This window comes from Sturnus vulgaris, chromosome 13 (genome assembly GCF_052056855.1).
Source record: "Sturnus vulgaris isolate bStuVul1 chromosome 13, bStuVul1.hap1, whole genome shotgun sequence".
Taxonomy (NCBI): Eukaryota; Metazoa; Chordata; class Aves; order Passeriformes; family Sturnidae; genus Sturnus; species Sturnus vulgaris.
The window spans coordinates 12,186,831-12,200,851 of NC_142255.1; the positions used below are offsets into that span (position 1 = coordinate 12,186,831).

At 37.8% G+C, this 14,021-nt stretch overlaps 1 protein-coding gene across 1 annotated transcript; it reads right to left on the minus strand.

The window, feature by feature from the left end:
* Window positions 1–7,052: 7,052 nt before the first annotated feature.
* On the minus strand, window positions 7,053–13,598 carry CFAP161 (cilia and flagella associated protein 161). The gene is made up of 7 exons (XM_014889720.2): window positions 13,484–13,598; window positions 13,269–13,358; window positions 12,846–13,099; window positions 12,133–12,217; window positions 11,132–11,290; window positions 10,405–10,478; window positions 7,053–9,468 (listed from the first exon to the last, which is right to left on the minus strand). The coding sequence occupies exons 1-7, from the start codon at window positions 13,544–13,546 to the stop codon at window positions 9,291–9,293; spliced, it is 903 nt and encodes a 300-aa protein (XP_014745206.1). The 5' UTR covers window positions 13,547–13,598; the 3' UTR covers window positions 7,053–9,290.
* Between the last annotated feature and the right edge of the window lie 423 nt (window positions 13,599–14,021).

Sequence of the window (14,021 nt, forward strand, 5' to 3'; positions counted from 1 at the left end):
CAAAGCCTGCTCAGTCATTCATATTTTGCATTAATGTCCTGGACTGGAAGAATGCAATGCAGTAATGGGCAAGATCAGGTGAAATGAATTCACCTCACTAATAGTTTGTTTTCTTTACCTAAGTGAAGCTATTAATTGTAACTTACTATGTGTTGTCCTAATTGTACTCAGCATGCAAATGTTATGTAGCTTAATGAAATGTGAGACTTAAACCCAATACACTTTTTTTCCACAATCAGTGGCTTTATCATGCTAGTATATTTTTGACAGTAACAGGACCTGTATGAGACAAACTGTTTTTAACTGTGGCAAAGGTGAATCCTCTTTGATCTCTAAAAAGCTCTTTCAAGCAAAATTTTTAGCTTCAATGAACAAGGGAGAAACATATCAACACAAAACTTTGTAGACTCTTATTGAAGAATATAAATGTGGCTATGTTTTTCTACTAAATTGTAATTATATTTTTTTATTTCTGTGGGGAAAGTAAAGTAGGTTCCCCTGCAGAAGCTTAATATCATATTGGATTCTGCCCAGGGAGAGGTAGTTCTGCAAGTTTAAATATATTTTGAAGAGCTTTAGTTTGTGTTCTTTTCTTTCTTATAAATTTGGTGTCATGGATCTGTTTTCTGGACTCTTTAAGAACTCCTTTATTGCTTATCATTTCAGTTTCAACTTCATTGTCCCACCCTCAGGAAACTTATCATGCTGTTATGTTGAAGCATATAGAATTCCAGGTGATGAATACTCTCTTCATCACAGTTACACAGGAGGATTGTTCTCAATTACACTGTTCATTTGCAAAAATTGCTGACCTACCCTAGCATGATAAAAAGTTCTCTTTTGTAGAATACCTTCAAATATATTTGAAAAACTATTACTGGGCATTTACACGGATTCAGAAATATTTTGTTATAAAAATAATCTGATAATTAATGCAGAAAATCTAAGATTGTTATAGGTTGCATGGGCTGACCAAAAAACCTTCACCATTTGGTTGGATTATATGTAGTGCTTAACTTCTAAAACCAAACAGCAAATGGCTGTGTCGTGTAACAGGCCAAATGTGTGGGACAAATTGACTTTGCCTCAATTCTTTCCGTGATGAATGAACATTCTGTTCTCAGAAATAATTACTTGGATGAAAAGGTCGCACACATCAACCGTGGAGTGCATGGTTACTCCCCAAATCCTTGTTAAGCTAATTTCATAGGAAACAGGAATTTGTGTTGGTGTTTCTGAATGCTGTATAAAGCCCAGTGTTCAGAAGAAACCGTTCAGTAGTCCCCAAGTGTGGCACTGTTTGAAATCAGTTAGCACTTACATACAAAATTCCATAACCACCCAACACGGCACAATCAGCTCATGTATGCTTAGATATTAATTAGCAAGGGGGAGATAGAAATGTTGAATTTCAAGTACTTCTGAAAGCACCAAAATTTTCAACAAGCAAAGAGAACAATAAGCTATGTTGTAGCAAAGGTCATGCATGTGATGCCATTCAGGGGTCATGTAATTATTGAGATAGATGATGCAGTCCTTTTAAACAAATTGTAATTTGTTTCTGAAAAACAAACATAGGGAAAAGACAGGAGGTCTAGGGAACTTGTGTCTGGATAAATTGATAACTTAATAAAAATTATTAATTGGACTAATTCAACCTGTGGAATTTGATGCCATTTGAGAGCAAGTATATGTAGATAAATTTTATGGAAAACTTTGGAATGCCAACATACTTAAGAACAATTAAAATAATTTTCTTTGTAATATTTCTTTGTTCTTCTTATTAGCCCCTAATAAATATCCACAATTTACTTCTGACTATCATTATGAAATAGCTATGCCCAGCAAGGGTAGTGATGGACAGATATAATAAATGAGGGAAGAGTGGGCACATGATACACTCATGAGGAAGTGCAGAGCAGAACACCATTACCTGTGTTCGACAGGAAAATGGAAAGATGTTTGTCTTCCTTTGAAACAGTGGCTGGAGACACAAAGCTCAAGCAAAGGGAATTTTTGGCTTGGTTGGTCTCTGTTTTTCACCTCTACCTTGATCACTGAGTTTCAGTGTTGCCATAAAAACAAAAGACAAAGTTAACTACTGCTCCTTACCTGAGCTACAGCAATGACCATCTATGTAAGAAATTAGCCCAGCCCCCATATCTGTAATTATGATCTATTAGGCATTCTACTTCACAGCAGGGATAAACATGAATTTGTAGTGCCATGCAGCTGTGGGTGGCTGTCTCATCTCCTGATGCTTGTCTAGGTGATTACCATGGCTGACTGCTTTCTTCAAGGGCTTCTCAGGCCAGACTAACTGCACTAAGAGTCTGAGATTAGCAGTTTCATACTCAGCCCTTCCTTTTTATCCTGATTGGCTTCCCCTTCCAAGGCAACAAAGCAGGAGGCATTCTTTAGTTGCCTTTCAAGCTGCCCATTCTGTACAAGAGCTTGAATGCTGATGATTTCAACTCTGCCTGCTTGGGACTCCTGAAATGCATTCAACTAATACCACAGCAACCTGCTTAAATTATTAATATAAGTTAGTTTGATTCAAGAACTAAAAATGTTTTATTAGTCATAAATATTTCTTACAATATGGTGACTTCAGGCAGAATTCCCTATTTGATCCAAAGCTGGTGTTTCAATAAGAAAGTCTTAAAAGTAAATTTCAAGTGCCATTTTGGCAGCAAATTCGCAAAACACAGTAAAATAAATTGGGAGCTTATCACAGAAATTATGCCAACGAGGTTTAAAGTTACTTTTGTTGTAATTATGAATTATTGACCACAAAATGATCTAAGCCCTCCGCTCAATATGCTCTGGAGAGAATTATCACCCTGATTGGCTTGGGAACAAAGAGCACAGCTCAATATGCTGGGCCATCTTTAGGCAAATTTTCAGTTTCTCTGTAAGACTGTGAGTAGAATCCAAGGTCAGCTGGATTTGAGGACATGTGCAGAAATCAGAAAGGGGAATGAAGACTGATAAGAAAAAAAGGTGCATGGTGAAGCAATAAGTATAGCTGGAGTGCTATTCTGGATCACCATGTGATGCCATGAAGCCATTCATAATCAGACCTGAATATGTCCCTGACCACTATAGATTACACTGAAAGAAATAATTACTTCAGATAGTTTCAAAAGAAACCAGTTAATTCTCTTACATGAGGACAGATTGTTCTCCTGCATATGCTGCACTGCATGCGATTTCCATGTTAGCATAAAAGTTCCCAGAGTGTGTATGTGTATATAGCAGCAATTCATTTATATTTCTCTATACGTGTTTATTTTCATGGCACAGTTACATTTGCTGGTTGTTTTTGAGACTATAATACATCTTGGGTGTTCTGGCTAAACTGATGCTGCCAAAATTGTCAGCAAAAAGACCGGAAAAGCTGATGAACCTTAAACTTTTCCCCAAACAACTGCTCAGTTGTTTCTTCAGGATATGGAAGAGGCAGAAAGTCCATGCAAGAGGAGTGGTAGGAAACCAGGGAGGAAGGATAGAAATTTCTGTCTGACATGGATTTCACAAAATTCTGTTTGATCTTTTAGAGACCCTAAAACAATTATCCACAGTTATTAGCATTTTAGGAGTTATAAGAGATTTTAATATAAAGTAAAGGTAGTTCAAACTTCAGTTCAGTGCTCTACTTATTCACTAGTTTCTTTCTTTCATTTTGCTTAGGAATTTAATGCCTTTGTAAATTGTACTGGTAATGTTTTCAGGAACATCAAAATACAATTTTTGAAAATTATCTTCTTAGACTAAGATCTCCAAAGGTATGTACAACATAATTCCTGACAATTTTAACATGAACAAACTGAAGAAACAGCTCTTCAGTTTTCAGGACTAGTGTCTCTTTTGCAAATGGGACATGTGCTAAGAGTTAGTTAGGTATTTTTAACTAGTATGCCATATAATTACAAAACTAAATATATGCATAAGAATAAATACTACCATGGATAATTCTTATTCCTCTCTGTGGGTTTGTCAGACCCACAGGGACAGCACTGTGGTTTGTGGGATCTTCTCCTAGCAACTCCTACTAACATGAGAATTACTTGGGCAGCTGAATCTTCATACCCCACACTAAGAGTTTGCTACTTGGCACTGCTTTATGTGCAGATTTTGTATGTCCAGATCTCTGATTATTTGCACCAGGTTTGCTTCAGTTTCTTGTCATCTTAAAAACACTTTTAATAACAGCATTGTGCTATTACTTACTGAGCTTCTCTGCTGTAGTTCTTTGTATTTGGAAAAAAAAATGATGAAGATATGGTCATTGCCCTGAGGAGGCCATGATTAAAACAAGACCAGCATTATAGAAACATATATTGTAGCTGGCCTCTAACTGGATGGTCTGTTTAGTTTTGTTTTGACGTATTGTATGAAGCAGCATTTAACAGATGTTGGGAAATTAGCTCTCTGAGCTTCTCGTATAAACTTAGAGCAGAGATTCATGTCTATGAATTAATTTCATCACTGAATGTGAAGATTGATGTTATCAGGCATTTTTAAATGTTTGTGCCGATTCTGCTATACTTTGAGTCCTCCTTGCCAGAAAATATAGAAACTTGTCAAGAGAAAGTGCCTTAGTTGTAACAACACTTTCTAGCACCATACTGACGATTCTGTTCTGTTGAGTGAAAGATGTTGCCTTGTACAAGCCCAGTAGTGGGGCAAAAAGGGAAGAAAAGTGTCAATTGTTTCATTACATACCCTCTACACACAGTTTTGACTAAGAAAATACCCCAAAACCAAAGAGGAGGGGTCTCCCAGTGTCTTTATGCCAAGTTGTCCATCTTATTGTCAGTAATGCTAATTTATCATGTAAATCCTGTAGCTGATGTTCTTATGGCTACTCATATCCCTGCTGAAACAGCATACATCCAGCAAGGTGACAGATTTTCCCACTCCTCCTCTTTTCCAGGAAAATCGAGTGTTGAGGAATAGATTCCCTTTCACAGCTTTCAGGTCTAAGCCAAACCAGCATGAATGGGGGAGCTGACAAACCAAGGTTTGCTCCTCTGTGCTGTGTACAGGCAAGGAAAAGAGGCAGGTCAGGCAGAGAATGGATATAAGACCTGAGACAAAGTCTAAAACAGAACAGAATTAGAAGGGAAGTGTAGCTGACAAACTGACACAGAGATTTCCTGATTTCCACCTGTATTTTTAATTATTTTTTTTATTTTGTGGCCTCCTTAGTTTAATTTTCATACATTGAAGTCTTAAGTGCTTCTAAAACAACAGCTATGGTTTTAAAATATCATTTCACACCCACCCCACTCAAATTACAACAGATGTGCGATATTAATTTAGGGTGAGTGGGCACAGATGTTATCAAAATCACCCTCCTACCTGCCAACTCCACCAAATTTTCCAGTGCTTGGATATTTTCTTCCACTGATGTGTGGAATTTTATTGTAATGTTCTCTGTGCCTTTCCCCCCCCCCCCCTCAGATGTTTTATTCAGTTACTAATCCTGCATATGGCTTCCTCCTCTATCAGCTGTCTGAGCTAAAACAATGCTTCATGACAATCACTGAACAGAAAAGCAGCTCTGAAGATACTGATGTGATTAGGTGTGAGGCCAAGAACTTGTGCTGAGTGCTAGAAGAGCACTTTATAACCACAGTAAATCAGTTTGGGCTAGACAACACGGCAGAGGAGAAGTGATGTGATGTGAAATGCGAGTTGGGGAAGAATGAGAAAGAGAGGGAAGTGAAAAGGCATATTTAAACCAGATTTTCATTTTTTAGTGTCACCGAAGTGTGAGTTAACCAGTCAGCTTTTCTCTGCTGACTCTGAATTCTCTTCCTTACTTCAATATCGTGCTGCTAACAGACATCTGCTCAGCAAAACGTGGAGATATGAGCACTCTCTGTGCCTCAGGCCTGTGAAAAGCCACTGTAACACACCACTAAATTTGGACTGATGCACCCTGTCCTTCAGCAAGGACTAATAGCTCAGGATCATCTTCGTGCTAACAGCTTTTGAGCTGTCTGGAATGGAGGCAAAGTGAGTTTTATCTTCCCACAATGTACTTTGTGGAACTATCCATATTGGGTCGAATTTGGAAGAAGCATTGAAAGCTTTTTTAATCCATGACTGTGCCATACACCAACAAAAAGCAAAGTGCACTGCAAAGGAGGGAAGCATCACTGCCCATATTTCATGATATGCAGTATTAGGACAAGAAAAAGCAACACAGTGGTCAGGTCTGGGGTGTAGTTCAGGTCTCCATTGCCTTATCCATCAGAAATATCGTGACTCTAACTGGCAATAGCAGGATTGTTCATATTCTCCACTAATATTCAATCCCATAGTTCTTTATATTAAATCCCATGTTTATCCAGAAATGGATAAATTACAAACCCTACCATGCACTCTACACAGCCTGATTTTTTCCTAGTTTCATACTGACAGAATCAAAGCAGAATTATGTCAATCTGTTGCAAAAATGGGCATAATTTTAATTTCTGTAAATTGGCAAAAGAAATAACAGTACCCCTTTAGAAATATGCATCGTTTGTCACACATCAAGTTTCATATCTTTATACAGAAAGTGAAAGAAAAAGCTCCTAATTTCCTCTAATAATGCTTTGGGTACAAATTACTTAATGTTCTCATTAACATAAAGAAGTTGATTGTATGCAATACACAATGACCTGTGTTGCTCTGTCTACCTTTGTGCTTAACTTTATTTTCCAAAAACATGATATAACATTAATGGCATATCCTAGCCTAGAATTCAAGTCTGTTTTACCTTGGTTTCCTTCTGTGGCACTGTATCAGGGACTCATTTGGATTTTAACATCTCAGGCTGTTTTATAGACACAGCAGGAATTGTGCTGTTTAGAAACATGTGCTTCCATCGTGTGGACAACATTAAGAAGTGCAAAAAACCAGCTTTTCAAAAAAATTGGGAAACAGTTCAAGTATTTGTTTGTATTTGTTATCATGAATTAGATGAATGATAAATATGTATGATATGATAGTTATGCACAAATCTATGGGTTTAGCACTGCTAATGGAATCAGGAATGTTGATTCAATCCTGTTTATTTTCAGCTCAATAAATCCTTTCCAGTGAGCACAAAGTGATCAAAACACACAAGTCTCCAAGCCACTTTTAATCAGCACCCAGTTCCAACATTGCCCGCTTTTGTACTCATTTCCATATCTGTTTATCACTTTGTTTCTCCTCTAAGTCTTTGCAAAACTTGTTTTTGTACAGCGTGCATTGCTTTCCTTTCACTCACTCACACACTCCTACTCCAAACATCAGCCAGCCCAGGCACCCTGCCCACACAGTCCTCATTCCTGCATGAGTTCACACGGAGCTTTGTTTCAGAAATGGTTTTGGTGTAAGGCCTCTTCTCGTTTCCTACATTTGATCCAGAGTTAAGAGACTTAAGAGTGGAAATAGCTGTATTTAATACCAGTAAAAGTCCACAATGGCCAAGTTAGAAACACTACAATGCATTCATGCAGTTTTAAGTCATACTAAACTATCTACAAAACTTTATCTACTAAACTTTAATATCTACAAATTATAAGCAGATTTATGTCAATCCATTGTGAAAATGTGCAAATTTTAACCTCTGAATGTTGGACTATTAACAGACCCTCTAGAAAAGCCTTACATATCATGTTAATTATCCTTACATAGAAAATGAAAGGAAAAAGTGAAACTTGTTCCTAAAGATAATTTCCTCTATAACAGACTATCTGTAATAGGTCTGTCAAGGTTTGCACACAAGGAGTGTGATTCTAAAGCTGTCCTCTGCAGTTCAGTCCCTCAAAGCAAACCTGCATGGCACAGCAGCATGATCTGCCTGCTGCTCTGAGATCCTGTATGCCAAATGCCAGTGAGCTGATGCTGCAGTCTGCTGACTTAATTTATATTGAATAAAGGTAAAACTTTGTAAGCCTTGCCTTTGGGCTTCAAACAGATTATTTGGGAATAAGACTTAAAGATATCTTTGGACTAATCCCTTCTTTTATGAAAGTTTAGTGAGTTTGTTTTGGAAAACTTAGAAAGTTTAGTTGACCTTTATAATCACGGAAGATCTTTGGAATCTTTTATGAATGGAAATTGATGTAGTATTTTACTTGGGTAGTCACTTACTTCGTGCAGAAAGAGCCTGCTCTTGTGGTACAGTGAGAGATGAAATAAATACATATTTAACTAAATGGATATAATGGAATGCCATACAGTAGAAGACTCTCTGTGATGCTTTTTCAGCATCTATATTATGATAGGTAAATCTGTGTAGTAATGACATCAGTTTTCCAAGTCTTTGCATTTTATACTTTGTTGATATTTTTTTAAGAAAGTGTATCAGTTGAAATTTCTACCTTCAAGGGTCTTTTTGTTTTGTTTTGCTTTGTTTTTTATGTGGCTACTCTGTTGTCTAATTAGGTAGGAACATAGACTACAATCTTTTTCTTACTGGATAACTTACAGCATGTCATATTTGTTTTCTGCTTTAGTATTTACTTTCATGAAACTTGTGGGTGCCCAATTTTCTTTGACAATTTTACCTTACTCTCAAACTTGTTAGAAATTACTATGGATTGGAAAATGCTGTGGGTGAGAGGTAAATGGAACATGGTGATGCATGGAAAAGGCTGTTGTAAGTCCCTAGTCTGTATCACTGTGCTCAAGTTCTTGACTACTTAGTATTAAAGTGTTTAGAATACACAGACAAACATCAAGAAACTTAATTTATATCCATGAATTAGAAGATAATCTCAAAAAAATCTCACTTGTGATTTAATAATTGGCAACTTTGTGCTAGATGGAGGGTGGAACAAGCTCAACAACCAACTTTCTTTCAGATGAACTTTAAATGTCAAAGCATCTCATAACTTTGAGTGTGTTTGGTTTCCAGTGTTTTGGAAACTGACTACTCACCCTTTTAAAATTTGTAACACTGGCTTGGCCTTGGAAGAATTGGTTAAATATACTCCAAGAGCAAGTAATTTAATGAAAATCTATTAGGTTTCCTGGGTTCTGACAGCATTTGTCATCAGTGAAGGTAAAAACGGGAAAAGGAGCCTTTCTCGATTTACAATTTTTGATGTCTTGCTCATCAAATTTTAGGAGTTTTTTGCCAGTTATAGCCTTGATGAGTTAATGAGATTATGCAATATTACCAATGACAGACTTTCATTTCCATTTTTAAAATAAACCTCTCTAAAATCTAAACAGAAACAAGAATCAGTCTCATCAACTTCTCCTGGGTGTAGTCTTGGGCTTTTATATTCTCTCTCTTTTCATGAAACAAATTCATTCTTATACCCTTCTGGGAAAGCTTTGGGTCTGTCAAGCATTGTACCATCTTCAGGACCAGGATTTGCTGTAATTATCTCCCAGTGATTCTTATCTTCTTCAACTCTGTGGGAGTCCAGATAATTGTGACAAATGACTTCAAATTCTCTTCCAAAATAAGACCTGCAAAGTCAAAAGAGATGGGATAAGCAGGGAGAATTAACATATATACAAATTCAGCAAATCTTCATTACTTGCAAATTGTTCGAGACTTCCTCATTTTTCTCTTGGCTTATTCAGAAATATTACTGTACACTTTCAAATACCAGACCCTTACAAGAAACACAACAATCCGCTTTGTTTCCTATTAATAATTTAGGAATTTGAAATCCAAAATAAATGCCACCTTTCTAGCCTCAGAGCTAAAAGGAGCCTCAGCAGGACAAGGCCCTGATACAATTTGATTTGTAAAAGCTGGTTAGGCCCTCATCCCCACTTCTCTCTGACTGAGGAGAATTCTGGCTACTTAATAACTTCTTCAGCCTCAAACTTTCAGACCTTTCATCCTCAAAAACCTTACACAAATCCTCGGTCAGGTCTTGCTAAGAAGTTAATGGGAAATATTGGAATACTCCTTAGCAAGGCCTAATCAATATTAATTTAATAAATGTGTATTAACTGAATTGAAGGATTAACTTCAGTTTGCTGGGAGATTGATTCAGATGGACATAAGCATATAGAGTTTTATGCAGTGTGGTTTTATTTAGAGCCTTTTTTCCTTACACTTCTTAGTATAGCATATTTTTACTTCAAAAGTAACCCAAACAACTGAAGGTATTCAAAGGGAGAATCACCAAGAAACTAGAGAAAACTAAAAGCATGATATAGTAATGAAAAATTAAAAAAAAAATCCAAACAACTAAGACTTATCCAACTGTCTGCAGCAAAACAGCAGCACACGTTACAGCCAAATAAAATAAGGGAAAGGAGAATTGACATTTTGCATTATTTTCCATTTCTTCAGTGTATTCCTAAAGCACCTCTCTTGCTCCTCACAGTAATTCTTGATGCTGGCACATCACTGTGCACACCCCTCGCCAGTTGTTAAGTTATTCTTACCACACACAGAAGGTCCTTGGAACAGCTAAGTTGCGATTGGTGTAGCAATGAGTAATAATAATTTTAGTGTCTGCCTGGAAAAAAAAGAACAACTGAAGACACTTGACAAACATTTTTAAATCAATACTGGGAAAAAAGACTGTCTTTAAAAATTAGTTAATTTTGACTGTGTTTATTAGTGAGCTTATTCATGTAAATGAGTCTTAGTTCAAGGCTGTAAAGGAACAGTTGTATTTGTGATACTCTGTTGTACACTAGCACTGCAGGAAGCCTAGCAGTTATGTGGTACAGGAAAATACTGTATTTACAAACGGTTGAAAACATTGAAAATCATCCACTTATTCAGATGCCTTAAGAATTTTTTTTTACATTTAATGTACAAGACCTCATTTCATCATATCTCCAAATATTGGAAATGGAATTTACTGTCGAAAGGCCTCAAAAACAGGTAAGTAATGCACCCTCACAACATGATGATGTCAACCTTTGAAAATTTCTGATGAGAAAAACAGAACAAGTCAACCTGAAAATGAACAGTAGAAACATATATTTGTATAAGCAGATTCCCTAATTAAAGAGATTGTTCCTTCCCTCTCCCCCGTCCTAAAAGTAGAGGTGAGAACTGGCATAAGGGAAATATGTGAAAAATAGCATAACATTTTTTTCTCAGTGGTCCACCTGTTTCAATTAAATTTTCATAACATTTCCTACAGTTTCAATTTCTTACAGGAACTGGAAATCCTTCATGTTCAAGACGCAGTTGTGGATCCAAGGACTTTGCTTGCCAGAGAGCCAAATAGGAAACCTCAGCTGTCAAAAATACTTTCTGAAGGCGAGATTTTTTAGCAAAATCTTTAAATGTTTTGTGGTCACTTGCCAGATAAAACTGTAAATAAAAATATACATTAAGGACAGTATTAATATAAAAGAAACAAGATATGTAATTTTAAAACATATTTTTGAACCAAAAAAACTTTTCTCTTGGATCCTGATTGATCAGTCTTCCCAGCTAAAACTATGCAGGTAAAACCCATAGGACAGATTCTATACTGTTGATAAACTCATTAAGTAGTTATTCTATATGCAGATTTGTAAATACTAATTTAAAATTGAATGTATATTCCAAATATTTTTATCTCACCAAAATGATTGTTGAGAAGGAAAACGTTTTTAAAGTTGTGGTGATTTATTTTGAGTGCATACGTACATGTAATGCCTTATGTACTTTTAATTTGCAGAGGGGAAAATGTTACCATTTATTAGAAATCTACTTCCTCAGAATGACAGAATATATTTTTACTATGGACTATCTTCATAAAGTCTTCTCATCTTGGAGTTTGACAGACTATTCTGAGTTGGACCCACGAGGATCATCACGTCCAACTCTTAAGTGAATGGTTCAAAGTGAAAAAACCCAAAAAAATCTCCTTGAAGAATTCTTCCATGATTCACAATCTAATTGTGATTTCTTTTTCTTTCCTATTTTAGATTTCCTTTATTCAGTCATTCTGGCTAACAGCCCCCTTGGTCTTCACACTTGACCTCAGGCAAGTAGTATAAACTTTCTAATTAGGTATTACTTAACTTGATCTATGCATGATTCAGAGCCTGTTCTGTAAAACTAAGATGTTGTACCAGTGTACAGCTTTACATATCTATTCTTAGAGAGGATTCAGTGCACACGATCAGTATATGCTACCACTGCCATTTGCAACTTTATTGCCTTACCAGTTTGTCTGAAACCCCTCCTTTTGTCCCAAGAAGAAAGTTCTGGCCGTATCGAAGTGGTTCACCCACTGCACTTCCATCAACACTGTTAAAATTGTAAAGGGGAAAAAGGTACATTCAAATCATCAGTTTTACTATTGTTTAGGGTTTTTTGTCTGTTTTGATCTACAGTTAAATGTTCCTTTGTGACAATATTTTGTATTGTTTACCTTTTAAAATAGGTAAAATATCTTAACCTAAGGCAGAGCCTTTGACTATTGATCAGGACTCTGGTCTTCTGTTTCTTGTCCAACAAACAGAAACAATTAAATATATATTTGAGAGAGAAAATATACTGGGCTTTTAGAACAGAACCATGTCCGCTTTATGGAATGCAAAAGCAATGACACATATTTCTGCTTGTAGAAGAGTGAATATTAATACTAGTGATATTTGGACATGTTTGGTCTGCCACTGGAATAAAAACAGCTGCAGAATTTACCAAATGATAGTGAACTTGGTTCTGTCTTCACACTTTGGCTGATTTAGACGTCCTTGGAATTAATTAGAGTAATATGCAGCATAGAATCAAGCATGACTGAAGACTCTTTCTTAAATAAATTAAATTTACTCATATTCCTTTGTTCATTAGCAAACTTTGTTGCATATTTCTCAAAACAAGTTACCTAAAGCTAAAATAATAATTGAAAACAACTCAGAATAAAGTAGCAGACCTTACAATACAGAAAGCATTTCGACCTATGGGGTCCACTCTCTTGACTGCACTAAGTCCACGTGAGATCTGCAGGGGTTCATCCGAGTACAGAGACACTTCTTCCATGTCAACAGCCAGAGTCACATCACCGCACATTTCGGGGTCCCTCTCCTCCGAGGTCCCTTCCAAATCCGAGGGTTTGTTGTCTGGGTTCATAAGCAACACGGTGTCTCCAAAGTGAACAAATCCATCAGAAGATACTGACAGCTCTACCTAAATTAGAATTTACATATTATTTTACAGAATTATCTGAACCTAACATCAGAAGTAGTTTAGTGTATAAATTCCGTATCATTCTTAGTGCATGCAGAACAATGATAAGAGTTATGTCACTCTGTGGGGGGGTCATGGGGAAGTGGATACAACCGTCTCTAAAAATTACCCTCTTGAAAATATTCTCTTGAAGTCTGGCTAATCTCTGTACTAAAAGCTGTCCTTGCTCTCTCTTACGGATAAAATCCCTCAGGAGGTCCTGTTGGCAGAGGAGAGAGGAGCAGATATGTTATCCAGCATGCACAATCTCGCGTCTGAAGTGGATTTAGGGAGCCGAGGGACAGCCCGGAGAGGGGCAGGCGGCGATGCCCGGGATGGCGGTACCTGATGCGCGTACTCGTCCTCCAGCCAGTTCCCGATGCGGACCCCGAGGCGGTAGGAGGCCATGGCCGGGCCGGACCGCGTCCTGTGTCGCCATAGCGACTGCGCCGCGCCGCGATTGGCCAGACCGGGCGGGGAGGGCGGGGCCGCAATTGGCCAGCCCGGGGAGAGCGGGGCCGCGATTGGCCAGCCCAGGGCGGGGTGGGCGGGGTTGGAGGCGGGGCCTGAGCGGCGCTGAGGGCGGGGCCGGGCCGTGAGGGAGTCGTGGAGCGTTGGAGTGGGGAAAGCGGCGTTGAGACGATTCGGTGCCATTGTAAATCCAGCACCACCAGATACACGCGAAACCGTGTCCTAGGTCCACACATCTTTTAAATACTCCGGGGGTGGTGACTCCACCACTGCCCTGGGCAGCTTGTTCCAGTACTTGACAGTCCTTTCGGTGGATCAGTTTCCAGTCTGAGCTTCACCAGAGCAACCTGAGGCTCTTTGCTCTTGTTCTGCCTCTTAACATTTCGGTCTCTTCTCCCGAGCAGTAAGAACA

Coding starts and splice junctions, on each gene's coding strand:
- CFAP161 (XM_014889720.2), bottom strand. CDS start 13,546: ATGGCCTCCTACCGCCTCGGGGTCCGCATCGGGAACTGGCTGGAGGAC. Junction 10,479..11,131: donor ATGAAGGATTTCCAGTTCCT/GTAAGAAATTGA, acceptor TTTTTTTTCCAG/GCAGACACTAAAATTATTAT. Junction 9,469..10,404: donor CCAAGGACCTTCTGTGTGTG/GTAAGAATAACT, acceptor TTGACTTTGCAG/GTCTTATTTTGGAAGAGAAT.